We start from the raw sequence: 15,944 nt of genomic DNA on the forward strand, positions 1-15,944 counted from the left end.
CTCCAAAATCTGGTTAAGTCTGCTGTACCTTTCCTGCCTTCCTCACTTAATAGATGGTAAACCACTGTTACTGGTAAGATTGCAGTATGTGCCCAGGTATGCTGGGATTGGGAAAAGGTTAAGAATCACTGGACTGGGCTTCCCTGGTGGCGCAGTGGTTGAGAATCCGCCTGCCAATGCAGGGGACACAGGTTCGAGCCCTGGTCCGGGAAGATTCCACATGCTGCGGAGCAACTGAGCCCATGCGCCACAACTACTGAGCCTGTGCTGTAGAGCCTATGACCCACAACTACTGAGCCCGTGTGCCACAACTATTGAAGCCCGCGCGCCTAGAACCCGTGCTCCACAACGAGAGAAGACAGCGCAATGAGAAGCCTGTGCACTGCAACGAAGAGTAGCCCCTGCTCACCGCAACTAGAGAAAGCCCGCACACAGCAACGAAGACCCAACACAGCCAAAAATAAATAAATAAAATAAATAAATTTATTAAAAAAAAAAAAAAAGAATCACTGGACTGCTATGTAGAAGACCCAGGTCTAAGTTTTGATTTTAATACTAATGCTTTAGTAGTATTAATCCCTTTGAACCTGTTTTTTCATATGTAAAATAGGGATAATAACATAAATAACTACTTGTACTAGACATGAAAAATTGGGTGGCTCCTACAACCACAGTCCCCTGAATAGTTCCTTATAAACATGCTCAGTACCATGTCCCTGATACCCCAGTCCCAGCAGGACCTGACAAAAGGCAAAACTGGCTAAATCAGCCTTTCCATGTTATATGTTTTAAACTTGAGACAAGCTAAGTAGTAGAAGCAGAAACAAGAGAAGCACAGTGTTGAGTCACCACTAGACTAGGGGGCCAGGGATAAGCAAAAGCTTAAAGCATTTGTTTCTAGTTCCCGCTGGCTGCTTTATCAGCTCTGCAGAATCACTGTGGTGCTCCTTTTGCTGAAGGTGTTTTGTAAATGGAGAAGGGGTGGGCCACACTAGAGCAGGACACCTTAGACAGCTGAAGTATGTAAGTTTGGTTTGTGTTTTAATATTCTTTTTGTACTTTTCTTTTTTTAAAAAATTTATTTAATTAAATTTTTTTGGCTGTGTTGGGTCTTCATTGCTGTGCGCAGCCTTTCTCTAGTTGTGGTGAGCAGGGGCTACTCTTCATTGTGGGGCTCAGGCTTCTCATTGTGGTGGCTTCTCTTGTTGCGGAGCATGGGCTCTAGGCACGCAGGCTCAGTAGTTGTGGCCCGCAGGCTCTAGAGCGCAGGCTCAGTAGTTGTGGCGCATGGGCTTAGTTGCTCCGCGGCATGTGGGATCTTCCCGGAGCAGGGCTCGAACCTGTGTCCCCTGCATTGGCAGGCAGATTCTTAACCACTGCGCCACCAGGGAAGTCCCATCTTTTTGTACTTTTCTTAAACTGCTTCATAATTTTCTTTAGAACATTTCTGGCTACACTTTAGTGAAAAACTATCAGAGGCTGTATCTGTGTTATTTTTATAGTGCTCTCCTCCAATGGTCAGTGCTTTTCTTTTTCCTTCTTCATACTTTTTTCAAAAAAGCCTTTTATTTTCTCCTCCCCACATTTCTGCTGTATACTTCTCTATCTCTTGTTTTTGTTCTGGCTTCGTTTGCTTCTAGTGGTTGAACATACCAATGTACCATGATTCAGCTTCTGAGTTATAGACATTACCAGTTATAGAAGGAATTTCTGGCAGTGAAGATTCAAGCAGCTACAACAAAATCTGTAACATCTAGGTGGTAGTTAGGTATTTGGATTTTGTTCTTGAGAATATAGACTGTATTCATTTTCATATTTCTGATATAGAGCCTGGCCAGTTATAATCAGTGAATGTTGAAGTAATATGATGAACCAGACTCATCTGACCTATAATTTAAATTGATTATTTCCTTTGTATACATAGAAAGGTTCATAGTTAAATAATCCATTTATTCCTCAGATTACACAAAAAATTTTAACCAACACCACCTCTAATTAACTTTCCTTTTTGCTCACCTAAGAGAAAAAACCCAAATAACTGGAAAATACTTAAAATATTAAGGAACTTCCTAAAGCATAATTACTAAGGGTAAAGTTGTTTTAGTTTGTATCTGCCATTGTTTGTATCATCATCATTAATTAAATTTAGATTTTCACATGCTTGTTTTAGTATTTGTTAAAATAAATTAGAAAAACTAAGGCTTGTTTCAGAATGTTTTCAGACGTTGTATTCAGTAACTCAGCGTGAGCAGCACTAACATTTTCTGAATTTACTTAATTTTCCTGTGATTAATTTCTTGGTAAGGTTTTTGAGCATGTTAAAAATTCCTTTTAAGTTCTTTTTTTTATTTGTAAAATGTCATATGTGCCTGGAAATAATAGTTAATCAGTGAATATATGTACATGAGGATGAAAATATCTTATTTTTTCTAGCATAAATAATAGCAAAAAAATCCTGCACTTTTCTCATTCAAGGGTTGGTAAGCTAAGCTTCCAGAGGAAACTGCTGAGATGCACATTTTCAGGTTTTTGGCTTTAGTGTTTGAAATAAATGACTTTTGTGGTCAAGACCTGATCTAAACACTTTGCTTTTAATATCAACTTACACTTATAGAAATTACTTATGTTTTAGTCACATGTTCACCAGGAACCCAGTAAGAGAATTCCTTCTTGGAGTGGTCGCCCGATTTGGATGGAAAAGATGGTCATGTGCAGGGTAAAAGTTCCACACACATTTGCTGTTCACTCTTATACCCGTCCCACAATATGTCAGTACTGCAAGCGGTTACTGAAAGGCCTCTTTCGCCAAGGAATGCAGTGTAAAGGTAGGATTGGATGTTTTTCTTAAGTAAAATATATATTTGTTTTTGTTAGCAAATAAAGGTTTAAAATATTTTTATTTCAGAAGCATTAAGCAAATACCTGTAAATTGGGCTCATAGTTAACTTAAAAAAGATAAAATTAATATGCATGCATCTGCATGCGACGACTAGTATCTGCAATATGTGTATTCTGTACCAGGAGCTGGGCTAAAGAAAAATTAAAGTATGAACAGAAAAACTAGAATTTGGATCTGAGGTGTGGCTGCTTAACACTTGCCAATATGGAACAGTCAGTAAGCAGATAAGCTAATATTTGACCTTAAGTCTTTCTAATTTCAGAGCCAGACACTACCCAAAATATAAAATAATGCCCTCCTCTTGCCATTAAATATTCATACACACCATACACCAACATATTACAGGTGTTTTGTTGTTTTGTTTTTTCTAATTACGTAGCTATGGAGCTGTACAAAAATTGTCATTCCGGACAGTAATCACACTGAAATAGTCAGACTATAGTAGAAGCCAGTGGAATTGTAATGGGGACCACCTGTATTTTTTTATTTTATTTTTTAATTATTATTATTTTTTTGTGGTACACGGGCCTCTCACTGTTGTGGCCTCTCCTGTTGCGGAGCACAGGCTCCGGACGCGCAGGCTCAGCGGCCATGGCTCACAGGCCCAGCTGCTCTGTGGCATGTGGGATCTTCCTGTATCGGGGCACGAACCCGCGTCCCCTGCATCGGCAGGCGGATTCTCAACCACTGCGCCACCAGGGAAGTCCCCTGTATTTGGATACTAACCCAGAACACTATCATAGTATTCCAAAAACATCTCTTAATGAACTAGGTTTTTAATAGAATAATGGAATAATTTTTTCCTCTAGTTACATAATGTTTTAATGCTTTTTAATGATGCTTTTATCTTTTTGTCTCATGTCTTCTTTTCAACAGTGCTACACAATTATGTGAAACCAAAATAGAGTTTAAATATGTTTTAAAGCATTGAGCCAGGATAAGATATAAGTAATCTGTCTATAATCTTATGTACTTATTTTTCATGTGATTATTTTAATAGTTCTTGATACTATACTTTTATATAGAACTATTGGTGGAATTGAATTACCTAGTTTTATCTAGGTAAAACATTAGAGTTGAGATCTTTGCAACAATAAATCCTGTTTACAATGTTGAATCATAATTATATGTAAATTTAACTTAAATATATAAGAAAACTTTGCTTGGCAATATATGGCTACATAGGATAATATCAAATAGAGAATAGGTTGTACATTTGTTGCCAATATTTAATAACCATCAGGCATGCTTAATTAAATGTTGAAATTTTATTTCAACAGCTTACTTTTGAATATGAGTTAATATATAAATTAATACTTTAAAATATGAACACTAAAGTGGATTGGCAAGCAGCCACTAAGGAATGTTTTGGGAAAGAACATTAAGAACAGATGTACAAATTCTAGCCAGCAGATAATTTTAGTAAAGGTAGTAAATAACACTGTTCTGCTGAGCAGAACAGAAACATTCTAAAACCACGTGCAAAAAAATATAGTATTTTATAAAGGAACTAAAATAAATATGTAGATTAATGAATTTTGAAATAAAATCAGTGAACTCTACCACTGGGTTATTACTTTAACTTCTTAGAGCTCTAAAAGAATAATGTTTTATGCTTATATTGGTTCAGAAAGTATCAGGTTATATTTCTCTTTAAGTATTTTAGTTATCTATGAAAAAATCATAATTTAATTTAGGGATCCTTGTATTTTTGTAATATGAATTAAGATACTTAAAAAGTAAAATAATCATTTTCATTCACTTGTCAAGCTAAGAAAAAAAAAAATTAAGATAAAACAGTTATGCTGGATCGTTTAAGAAAACATACAGTTCTGAGAACAGCAGTTCATTTATTCATTCATCTGTTTACTTTCTACTTTGTTATGTTAAAATTTCAAGGCAGCTTATATAAGCATATATAGAATAAAAGAAAGCATAAACTAATTAATAAAAACATGGGTAGGAATATAGAGAAATATAAATGCCTGTCATTAGAACCTACATACTTGGCTGCAGGTGGGCCACAAATTTGGCTCTACATTTCAAAGGGAAAGGGAAACCTTGTTATTTTCAGAATTTGCAAACCTCCTGAGATAAAAAACTAATTATTTAAGATGTATGCAAGATATTAATATTAATATCATATATGAATTTCTTAGTGTCTCTTATTTTTAAAGACATTACTATATAATGCAAGTTTTATCCTCCACCAAAATAGTAATTTCATGGAGCTTTTTCTTGTAATGACCTTTACCCTGTGCTATTGGCATGATTCCCAGAATTTTCTTGAATCAGGGGTTACAGAATTATTCTAAAGCAGGACTTGAAATTATTTTTACCCATTTATTGTTGGTAGAAGTATTTCGAAGGTTGTGTTAGATGGTAGTTATAGCAGTGGGTCTCAATTTAAGTATTAACTAAAGAAGTCATTAAAGCACACATTTCTCAGCCCCACTCCCAGAGTTGCAGATGTTAGGGGTAGGGCCCAAGAATATGCATTTCTAACAAGTTCTCAACCGATGCTGCTACTGCTGGTCTGATGGCCACAGTTGGGGACCACTGAGTTACACAGTAGTATGGTACAGTTGGGATCTGACACTGATCTGCAGTGCAATCAGCTCTGAGGTTCTTGCAGGCTGAACAGAGCCATTTTGTAATGCAGGTGAGGGACCTTGTGCATGAGAAGCTCAGTCCTTCCTTACAGGGTTGTATAGGAAAGCCCTGACTAATTCCCAATAAATGGTTGTAGAATTACAATCCCTTTTCTGCATATGCACCAGGTCCTAATAATTAGGAATTGAAAGTAAGTGACTGACATATGTTGGAAAGGACTTTAATCAGCCTGAGAAACTCTTAAGGGGTATGTGGAAAGAAGAATGTGAGGAAAGGGAAGGAAACATGGAGCTGCAGCAACATTTTGGCAAAGTGTTATACAAGTAGTATAAACTTCATTTGACGGATATAGAAACTGAGCCCTGAGGGATTAAACAACTGTTTAAGAGGTGATGCAGAATTTGAAACCAGACCTTTAGTCCAAAGCCAGAGTTCTTAGTAAAGGAAATCTTTATTATTTCATCATGATTATTAATAATATTCTGTGTGTGAGTAAAGAAAGTCTTTAACCATATTCTGATACTGCCTGACTTTTAAAAATAAATAAGGTGAATATTTTATTTTAGATTGTAAATTCAACTGCCATAAACGATGTGCATCAAAAGTACCGAGAGACTGCCTTGGAGAGGTTACTTTCAATGGAGGTAAAAGTCCTTTTCTTAATTTCCAGAAAAGATGACAATTCTTTTGTGTATTATCTTTGTATAAGGTTATATTTGCATATTTTATTTTGCTTACTTTGTTTTTTAACTTTGACTTTTTTCTGATTTAATAATCAAGCAAAATACGGAGATCAGTAACAGTATACTTTTAATTATACCTTTCCGTCTTCCTTTAACCACCTACCACTCTGTAGTCTAATGTGGCCAGTGGTGCTGCATATCCTCTTTTATCTTTAATACTTATTTTATAACCCTGCTGTTGTTCTTAGAACTATTTCATATTTCTAGTATTTATTGACTGCTTACTGTATGCCAGGCACTGTTCTAAACTCTTTACATATATTGACATTTAAACCTAAGAATAACCTTTTGAGATAAGGACTTACAGATGAGTAAATTTAGACACAAAAACATTAAATTAAATAACTTGCCCAAGAAATACAACCAATAAGTGGTAGAGTTGGGATTTGAACCCATATGGTCTGCTTTCTTAGTCCATAGTCTTAGAACTTAATGTACTGTCTCACTTTCTCTTTCTCCATCAAATAATCATTAGCGAAACATTTTTGCTTTTTACCATTATTTTGTTTTTGTTTCGTTTGTTTTCTCTTTTCAAGATTATATCACTCAAAGTGATTACCTTTTTTGGAAGGAAGGAGTAATGACTCTAAACTTTCAGCATAATTTTTCTGTAACATTTACATGACTAGTAAAAATTGAATGTGTAGTTCTGTAGGAGGAAAAGCATAAGGAGTGGAAATTAAACTCCTTAAGAATTTAACATTTTCTCTTATGGCATGTTTTCTGTGGTTGCTGTTTAACACCATTGACAGAGCATGATTGGTTTTCTCATTTCAGTTGCTCGGAATTGATGCAGTTTTTCGATGATTAAAGTCTTCTAGATTTATCTAATTCATGTATTTTTGTACTTCTCTACCTTTTGACAAATGGATATGAAATACTATTTTATTTATTTTAATGTGCATTTGTCTTTATATTAACTAGTTTGAGCATCTTTCAGATGTTTACTGGTTAATTATGGGTTTTTCCCCTATAAATTACCTGTTCATATGCTATATATTCTACTAATTCTTTGTCAGCTTTATTGAGATACGATTTGTATACCTTACAGTTCACACATTTAGTTTATTCACAGTTATGCAGCCATCACTACAGTCTAATTTTAGAACTCCTGAAAAGAACTCCATACCTATTAGTAGTAGTCACTTCCCATCCACTCTTCCCCATTAGCCCTGGCAACCACTAAATCAGCTTTTATCTCTATGGGTTTGTCTATTCTAGACATTTCATATAAATAGAATCATACAATGTGTAGTCTTTTGTGACTGGTTTCTTTCATTTAGCGTAATGTTTTCAAGGTTCATCCATGTAACATGTATCAATACTTCATTCTTTTTTAATTGATGAATAATATTCCTCTGCGTGAATAGACTACACTTTATTTATCCATTCACCAGTCAGTCGATGGTCCTTTGAGTTGTATCTCCTTTGGAGCTATTATGAACAATGCTTCTATGAACATTTGAGTACTGATGAGTACGTATGTTTTCCTTTCACTTGGGTTGATAGCCAGTAGTGGAATTGTTGAGTCATATGGTAACCCTGTGTATAACATTTTGAAGACTGCCAAACTGTTTTCTAAAGCAGCTGTACCATTTTACATTCCCACCAGCAGTGTATGAGGATTCGAATTTCTATGTATCCTTGCCACCACTTGTTGTCTGTCATTTTGATTATTGCCATCCTAGTGAGTATGGAGTGATGATGTCTCATTGTTGTTTTGATTTGCATTTCCCAGATACGGCATATCTTTTTATATACTTATTGGTCATTTTTACATATGTGCTTTGGAGAAATATCTGTTCTCGTCCTTTGCTCATTTAACTAGGTTAATTATCTTTTTATTATTGAGTTGTAAGAGTTCTTTTAAGTATTCTGGATACAAGTCCCTTATTTGATATATGATTTGAAAATGCTTTCTCCCACACTGTGTGCTGTCTTTTCACTTTCTTGAGGTATCATTTGCAGCAGAGAAGTTTTTAATTTTGATGAAATCCAATTTATTTATTTTCTTCTTTTGTCACTTAGGTTTTTGGTATATCTAAGAAGGCTTTGCCTAACTCAAGGTCACAAAGTTTACTCCTATGTTTTCTTCTAAGAGTTTTATAGATTAAGCTCTTACATTTAGGTCTGTGATCCACTTTAAGTTAATTTTTGTAATTGGTTTAAGGAAGAATTCCAGTTTCATTGTTTTGCATGTAGATGTCCAGTTGTCCTAGCACCATATATTGAACAGACTATTCTTTCTTCATTGTATTGTCTTAGACCCTTGCAGAAAATCAATTGACTAGATGTGTAATAGTGTTAGCTCATCCTTTACTTTGCTTCTAGTATCTTTTGGCATGTCAAAATTTAAAATTCTAATGCAATCAAATTAATTTTCTGCCTTATGGCTTGTACATTTTATATTGTCCTAAGAAATATTTCTTTATCCTGAATCATAAAAATATTTTTCATTTAAGAATTTTAAAACTTTTTTTCACATTTAATACACTGTCTCTGTTTAGGTGTATAGATATTCCATTAATATAAAATTCTGAATTCATTTAAAACTTTGTCAGAACCTTCTACTCTGGGAACAGATACAGATATACCAATGGATATTGACAGTAGTGACATGAACAGTGATGGTAGTCGGGCCTTGGATGACACAGAGGAACCATCTCCCCCAGAAGATAAAATGTTCTTCCTGGATCCATCTGATCTTGATGTGGAAAGAGATGAAGAAGCTGTTAAAACAATCAGGTAACGTGTGTGTGAGGATTGCAAGCTACTTCCAAATGCAGCGTCAGTCCAGGAGCTCTGTTAAGAAAGAACAAGCCACATCTCTTTAAGTGGGACCTAAAATGTAATTTAAAATCAGTTAAATTGTGCCTAATACTTTTACATATACCACAGTATTTTTCTGAAATAAATTATATTACTCTTGCTATCCACTCAAGATGGGAAGGTATGAGAATCCTGTTTTCTTAAAGAGGAAAATGCTTTATTTAAATATAGTCTAAATATAATATCTAGCTGTAGAGCATCCAACACAAAGTGCCAAAATTGAACCATCAGTTGAAGCAACCAGTTTCTTCACACAGGCAGATTACCTGATGTTAGAAACACCAGTAAGAATCTGTATCTGAGAATGTTGCTCAAAGATGATGGTGATGAATTTGGGGACAGTTAATCTGACTATTAGCACTTTGTAAAAATGCTACCAGATTATAAGACTTAAATATCTTCCTATGTTTATAGAAATTCAGTTTTTTATAGATACAGCCTATAGGATATACTACTTTGTGATAAAATTTATCGTGCTGCCTAGGGTAGGAAGATTTCTAGCAGCAATCCCAAATGAGACCCTCTCCCAGGCTCCAGATTTTCCAAATGGGGAGGATTCTTTCTGCTCTATTCATTGTTTTCTTTTCTTTTTTAAATAAATTTATTTATTTTTGGCTGTGTTGGGTCTTCGTTGCTGTGTGCAGGCTTCCTCTAGTTGCGCGAGCCGGGGCTACTCTTCATTGTGGTATGCAGGCTTCTCACTGCAGTGGCTTCTCTTGTTGCGGAGCATGGGCTCTAGGCGTGCGGGCTTCAGTAGTTGTGCATGGGCTCAGTAGTTGTGGCTTGCAGGCCCTAAAGCACAGGCTCAGTAATTGTAGCACATGGGCTCTTAGTTGCTCTGTGGCATGTAGGATCTTCCCAGACCAGGGATCGAACCCGTGTCCCCTGCATTGGCAGGCAGATTCTTAACCACTGTGCCATCAGAGAAGTCCCTCATTGTTTTCTTATGTTTTGTGACCCTCCAAAAAAATGTGATGACAAATAATGATGACTTACAGTATTATCTTGGTCTTTTATAAATTAACTATGTATCATCATAACAGGATTAATTTATTTTCTTCTTCTTAAGCCATTGTTTGTCTTCCTAAGATATTTTGAAGAATTTAAGCTTAATTATCTTTAAAAGGGCTTGATGAGCTTACAGTATTTACGATTTTTTAAGTTGAAGTTGTAAATATTTGTCATAAATTTAAAATATTTTTTAGTCCATCAACAAGCAATAATATTCCGCTAATGAGGGTCGTACAATCCATCAAGCACACAAAGAGGAAGAGCAGCACGATGGTGAAGGAAGGGTGGATGGTCCATTACACCAGCAGGGACACCCTGGTCAGTAATCACAGGCATTTTATTATGGTAGTGAAACTTTGTTATGTGCTTTACTTTGTGCATTTTTAAAATCAAAATGAGAATGAGATATATATTAAGACATCATAGTACTGGAAATGTCATTACATTTGTAAAGAATATTTCAAAGGTGGAATATTTAATGTACTATTTTTATAAACTGGTAAAGCAGTAGAGATTCAAAGCGGGTTTGGTGGCATAACACCAAATGCACAATCTATGAAAGAAATAATTGATAACACTGGATTCATTACCATTAAAAACTTCTGCTTGGCAAAAGACAATGTTAAAAGATTGAGAAGACAAGCCACAGACTTGGAGAAAATATTTGCAAAAGAGACATCTGATAAAAGACTGTTCTCCAAAATATATAAAAAACTCTTAAAATTCCACGGTAAGAAAACAAATAACCTGATTAAAAAGTGTGCCAAAGACCTTAACACGTACCTCACCAAAGAAGATACTTAGATGGCAAATAAGAATATGAAAAGATGCTCCACATCATATGTCATCAGGCAAATTAAATGCAAATTAAAACAGTGACATACTACACACCTGTTAGAATAGCCAAAAACTTAAACACTGAGAACACTAAATTCTGGCAAGATTAGAGCAATGGGAACTTTCTTTGACTGCTAGTAGGAACACAAAATGGTATTGCCAACTTTTGAAGACAGTTTGGCAGTTTCTTACAAAACTAAAATGCTTTTACCATGTGATCCATATGTTGTACTCTTTGCTGTTTACCCAAAGGAGATAAAAACTTATGATCATACAGAAACATGAATATGGATATTTATAGTAGCTTTATTAATAATTACCAAAAACCTGGAAGTAATAAATGTCCTTCAGTAGGTAAGTGGATAAATAAACTGTGGTACATCCAGACAATGGAATATTATTCAGCACTAAAAAGCAATGAGCTATCAAGCCATGAAAAGACATGGAGGAATCTTTAATGTATATTACTAACTGAAAGAAGCCAATGTAAAAAGATGACATACTGTATGATTCCAACCATATGATATTCATTCTAGAAAAGACAAAACTATGGAGGCAGTAAAAAGATCACAGTTAGGGGTGGAGACTTGTAGGTATGAATAGGCATAACACAGAATTTTTAGGGCAGTGAGAATACTCTGTATGATACCATGGTGATAGACAGATAACATGTCATTATGCATTTGTCCAAACCCATAGAATGTACAACACCAAGAGTGAACCATAATATAAACTGGACTTTTGTGATTATGATGTGTCAGTATAGGTTTATCAGTTGTAACAAATGTGCCACTCTGATGAGGGGTGTTCATGATGGGGAGGGTTACACATGCGTGGGGACAAGGGAGTATATCAGAAATCTCTGTATCTTCCCCTTAATTTGTGTGAACCTTAAACTGTTCCCAAAAAAGTAAAGTATTAATTTAAAAAAATGATTTAAAGACACACGTAAAAAGAAAAATTTCTGCATGGCAAAGAACAAAAGCAAAGACAAATGACAAACTGGAAAAAGTATTTTCAACTCATATTCTAAACAAGTGAAAAAAAGACCAGAATACAATAGAAAAATGGGCAATGAATATGAACATTCACAGACAGGGAAATACAAACGACTTCTAAATGTAAGATCTTGATCTCGTTTTTAATGAAAAATACAATTTAAAATTTTACCAAAATACCAATTTTTATTTATCAGTGTAGCAAAAGATCAAAAGGTCTAGTAACATGCTGCATTAGTGAAGCTTTGAGCAAGTTAGGCATGTTGCTGATGAGACTGTAAATTCGATCAGATCTTGTGCCAGATAATTTAACACTGTCAAGTAAAATGACATGTGCATGTATCTTTTGACCCAGTAAGCTAACCTTTACAAATTTAGCCTATAGGTAAATTACATATCTGTGTGTGTGCAATACATATGCATTTGTGTGTGCATGCATAAGATTCTTGCAAAGGAATCCCCAAAACCTAATAACATTGCTTGCCTGGAGTAAGGGTGGGAGTGAGATAGGAGTGATGATGGAAGTATACTTTTCACTATATATCCTTTTAATTTTCCGAATTTTGAACCTCACGAATTTTAAACCTATTCAAAAGTACAAACTTTTGGATAGAAATGAAAGGGAAAGGAAAGTTCAGGCACTTTGGAGGAATCATTACTTTCGAACCTCACAGTTTTATGCTCTTTATAGAGAAAGAGGCATTATTGGAGACTGGACAGCAAATGTCTAACATTGTTTCAAAACGAATCGGGATCGAAGTATTATAAGGTAAAGATTTCACATCTTTAAAAAAATATGTACGTTAAAATACTGTATGTTTTCCAAATATATCCAAATATTTATTAATTGTTATATTGGCTTATACCTATTACACCTGTGCCTAATGTAGTTTATAGAAGTCACTATTAAGTTCATTGTTGAAGCAACTGTCCTCTACCCCTCCATTTCACTCCCCCATAACAGCCCTGCTACCAAAGGTTGTTTTTGTTGCGTGTTTGTTTTTGTCCTGTCAGGTTGCTGCTGCTTTTCTTCTGGGTACCAAATGGTCCTCCATATCTGTGGATGCCTAACCGTTTTATACAATGGACTTGAGCATCCGTGGGTTTTGGTATCCACGGGGAGTCCTGGCACCAATCCCCCTTGCATACTGAGGGATGACTATACTGTGATTTAGATTAGACTGTTGAGAAAGTCCCATGATCATTGCTGGTCCAGAAGAGGCAAATGTGGTATTCGGCATTTCTCCCATCTTCCATTTTACCTTAGACCCCAGTTCTTAGATGCTTCTTTTGGCTCTTTTTTTCCTTTATATAGTCCTCTTTGCTTGACTTGCTTCACATTTTGCCATGTCACAGACTGACACCAAACAAAATTGTCAGTGTAGCAGTTGTATCAGTAAGAAAAAGTATAGAAACTAGTGAATTGCTTTGAGCTGGTGGGGGTTTTTTTTGTTTGGTTGGGTTTTTTTGGTTGGGTTTTTTAAAATAATTTTTTTGCTTTAGGAAGGGGACTAAACATAAATGATTATTACAGTTATGGACAGAACCAGAATGGAGTGCTTGAATAACTTAACACTGATATTCTTCTTTTGCTGCTGTTATTTCTGTTTCGTACTCCTTTGGGGCTGTATCTTGCAGATAGCAGCCAGTAGAGTAGTAGCTGTTGAGTTGATTCAATGAAAACTGGGAAATGACAAGTGTTAGGTGTAGTGGCAATTGCCCTCCTAAATCCTTTCCTTCCTTTCATTCTAATGATCTGCTACAGACCTGAATCACTAGCTTTATTATTATACCCCATGCTCTGCCTCTGACATTGATGGACATGCAGATCATTCAAAGCAGATACCATCATTAAGACTTGACTGTATGTTCCATGTGTCACGTACTTGTGTTTGTCTTAATGGTATTCATTAGAAACGCATATCTTTGATCATTTAGTGTATTTGAAAATTTAAAAAAAGATGTATTCATATTTTATAATGCTTAATTTTTGCTTCAGGAAATTCCACTTTCAGAGATTCTTCGCATATCTTCCCCACAAGATTTCACGAACATTTCACAAAGCAGCAACCCACACTGTTTTGAAATCATCACTGATACTATGGTATACTTTGTTGGCGAGAACAGTGGGGACAGCTCTCACAATCCTGTTCTTGCTGCCACTGGAGTGGGACTTGACGTAGCACAGAGCTGGGAAAAAGCAATTCGCCAAGCTCTCATGCCTGTGACCCCTCAAGCAAGTGTTTGTACTTCTCCAGGGCAAGGGAAAGATCACAGTAAGCAATAAGCTTGTTGATGGCTTTTTTCTCCCTTTGGTTCTTAAGCATTTTGTGGGTGTAGTTGTGTTTCTGTATTTCTTTTTAATGCTCGTTATAAGCTTCATTTTTAGTAACCAATACCATTAGTTAATTCTTTTATAAAATTATGTTGGTTATAGTATATGTATTACAATCGCCAGAGCTAGGCTCCAGAGTCAGTGTCACTACTTTTAAAATCTGGTTCTGCCAACCTGTTATGTGATCTTAGCAAGTACTTTCCTTCTCTGTAATAGTACCTACTTTATAGGGTTGTCAGCATTAAATGAAAGAGAACCATAAGGTGCTGAGTAAACTACTAGTATTAGTATTTTGCTTCATGGTGGGATTTTCAGGCTATAAAGTGTTACAGTTCACATACTCAGGAAATCTGTGAAGTCAGAAATGCTGTATTTCTTTTAACTGAATTAAAACATTCAGAAACATTAAAAAAATATTGAAACACATGTCCTTTGCACCAACAAAATTTATAAAGTAAAACCTAAATTTGATAAAGGTTCAAGTGAACACTTAAATCAGAAAGCCATAGTAAAATGTCACTTTCCCCTCCATTGGCATTATTTTGTTTATGGGGAAACATCATTCATTCATTAGACAAATAATATTTAAATTGAAAGAGGTATCAACCATTTTCTTTTTTTCTTCTTTTTTGGCCGCGCTGCACAGCTTGCAGGATCTTAGTTCCCCGACCAGGGATTGAACCCAGGCCCCGGCAGTGAAAGCGCTGAGTCTTAACCACTGGACCTCCAGGGAGTTCCCTCAACCAGTTTCTAAATGTTCTTTATTTCAGTTCAGCTATGCTACTTGTTACACCTGTTCTCGGCATTATGCTAGGCCCTGAGCTAGAATACGAAAGAAACACAGAAAATTTAAAAGCTACTAAGGGAAATAGGACATAACATATATAAGTGTTAGATGGTAGCATAAGTGCAAAAATGAGTAGTGCATTTCTTGAGGAACTCAGATATGGATAGGAAGAGTAAGCAGAGACTTCATGATAGCGGAGCCTGATTTGAACCTTGACCTTGGATCTCAAGTAGGTTAGGATAGGCAGAGCTAACCTGGGAGGGGTGGAGGGGAAGTGTCACTGGTGTTGAGGAGACAAGTATGATCAAAGGGATGAGGGTAATAATGACCATGAAAATGTTTGGTGTTGAATATTGATTCCTAAAGGGTGAATAAGTGGATATTCACAGTGCTTCTTAAATTTGAGGGGATTTTAGACAGAACTGTCTGATATTCTAATTAAAACCATGGGCCTTTTCCCCCAGAAAATAATGCGGGCACATAACACACAAATTTTATATATAATTGGATTTAGGGACCTTCTCAAGCCCATCCATGGACCTCTTCCCTAGGGTTGAGTCCCTAAAAACAGGTTGCAGAAGGGCTAAGAGTGAGAACTCTGGAGAATCAAAGCCCAGTTCTGCTGCTTTACTAGCTTCATGATCTTGGCCTCTTCTGTGCTCTAATCTGAAAGGGAAATGATAATAAATGCATATGATGCACTTCAGACCATTCCTGACCCATTAGTGAAACTATTACTGTGTTGCTGCTGCCGCTGTCCTTGTAACAATGTGTCTGGAGTAGAGTTCTCCTGGGAAGCAACAGAAATTAAAACTGGGTGAAGTTAGACAGTGGAGGCCTTCGAGAGAAAATAAAATATTGACTTAAACTAGGAATCGGGAACTACTGAAAA

The 15,944-nt window shown here is 35.8% G+C and overlaps 1 protein-coding gene across 2 annotated transcripts in view; it reads left to right on the forward strand.

The window, feature by feature from the left end:
* PRKD3 (protein kinase D3) overlaps positions 1-15,944 on the forward strand; it is an 87,136-nt gene that overhangs the window by 54,245 nt on the left and 16,947 nt on the right. For both annotated transcript variants that reach the window (XM_067007783.1, XM_059078256.2), the window contains 6 exons: positions 2,633-2,825; positions 6,079-6,156; positions 8,817-9,000; positions 10,290-10,413; positions 12,622-12,699; positions 13,930-14,206. In XM_067007783.1, coding sequence (XP_066863884.1) covers positions 2,633-2,825; positions 6,079-6,156; positions 8,817-9,000; positions 10,290-10,413; positions 12,622-12,699; positions 13,930-14,206 — 934 coding nt within the window. The remainder of the gene's footprint in view (positions 1-2,632; positions 2,826-6,078; positions 6,157-8,816; positions 9,001-10,289; positions 10,414-12,621; positions 12,700-13,929; positions 14,207-15,944) is intronic.

Source organism: Kogia breviceps, chromosome 11, assembly GCF_026419965.1.
Source record: "Kogia breviceps isolate mKogBre1 chromosome 11, mKogBre1 haplotype 1, whole genome shotgun sequence".
Lineage (NCBI taxonomy): Eukaryota > Metazoa > Chordata > Mammalia > Artiodactyla > Physeteridae > Kogia > Kogia breviceps.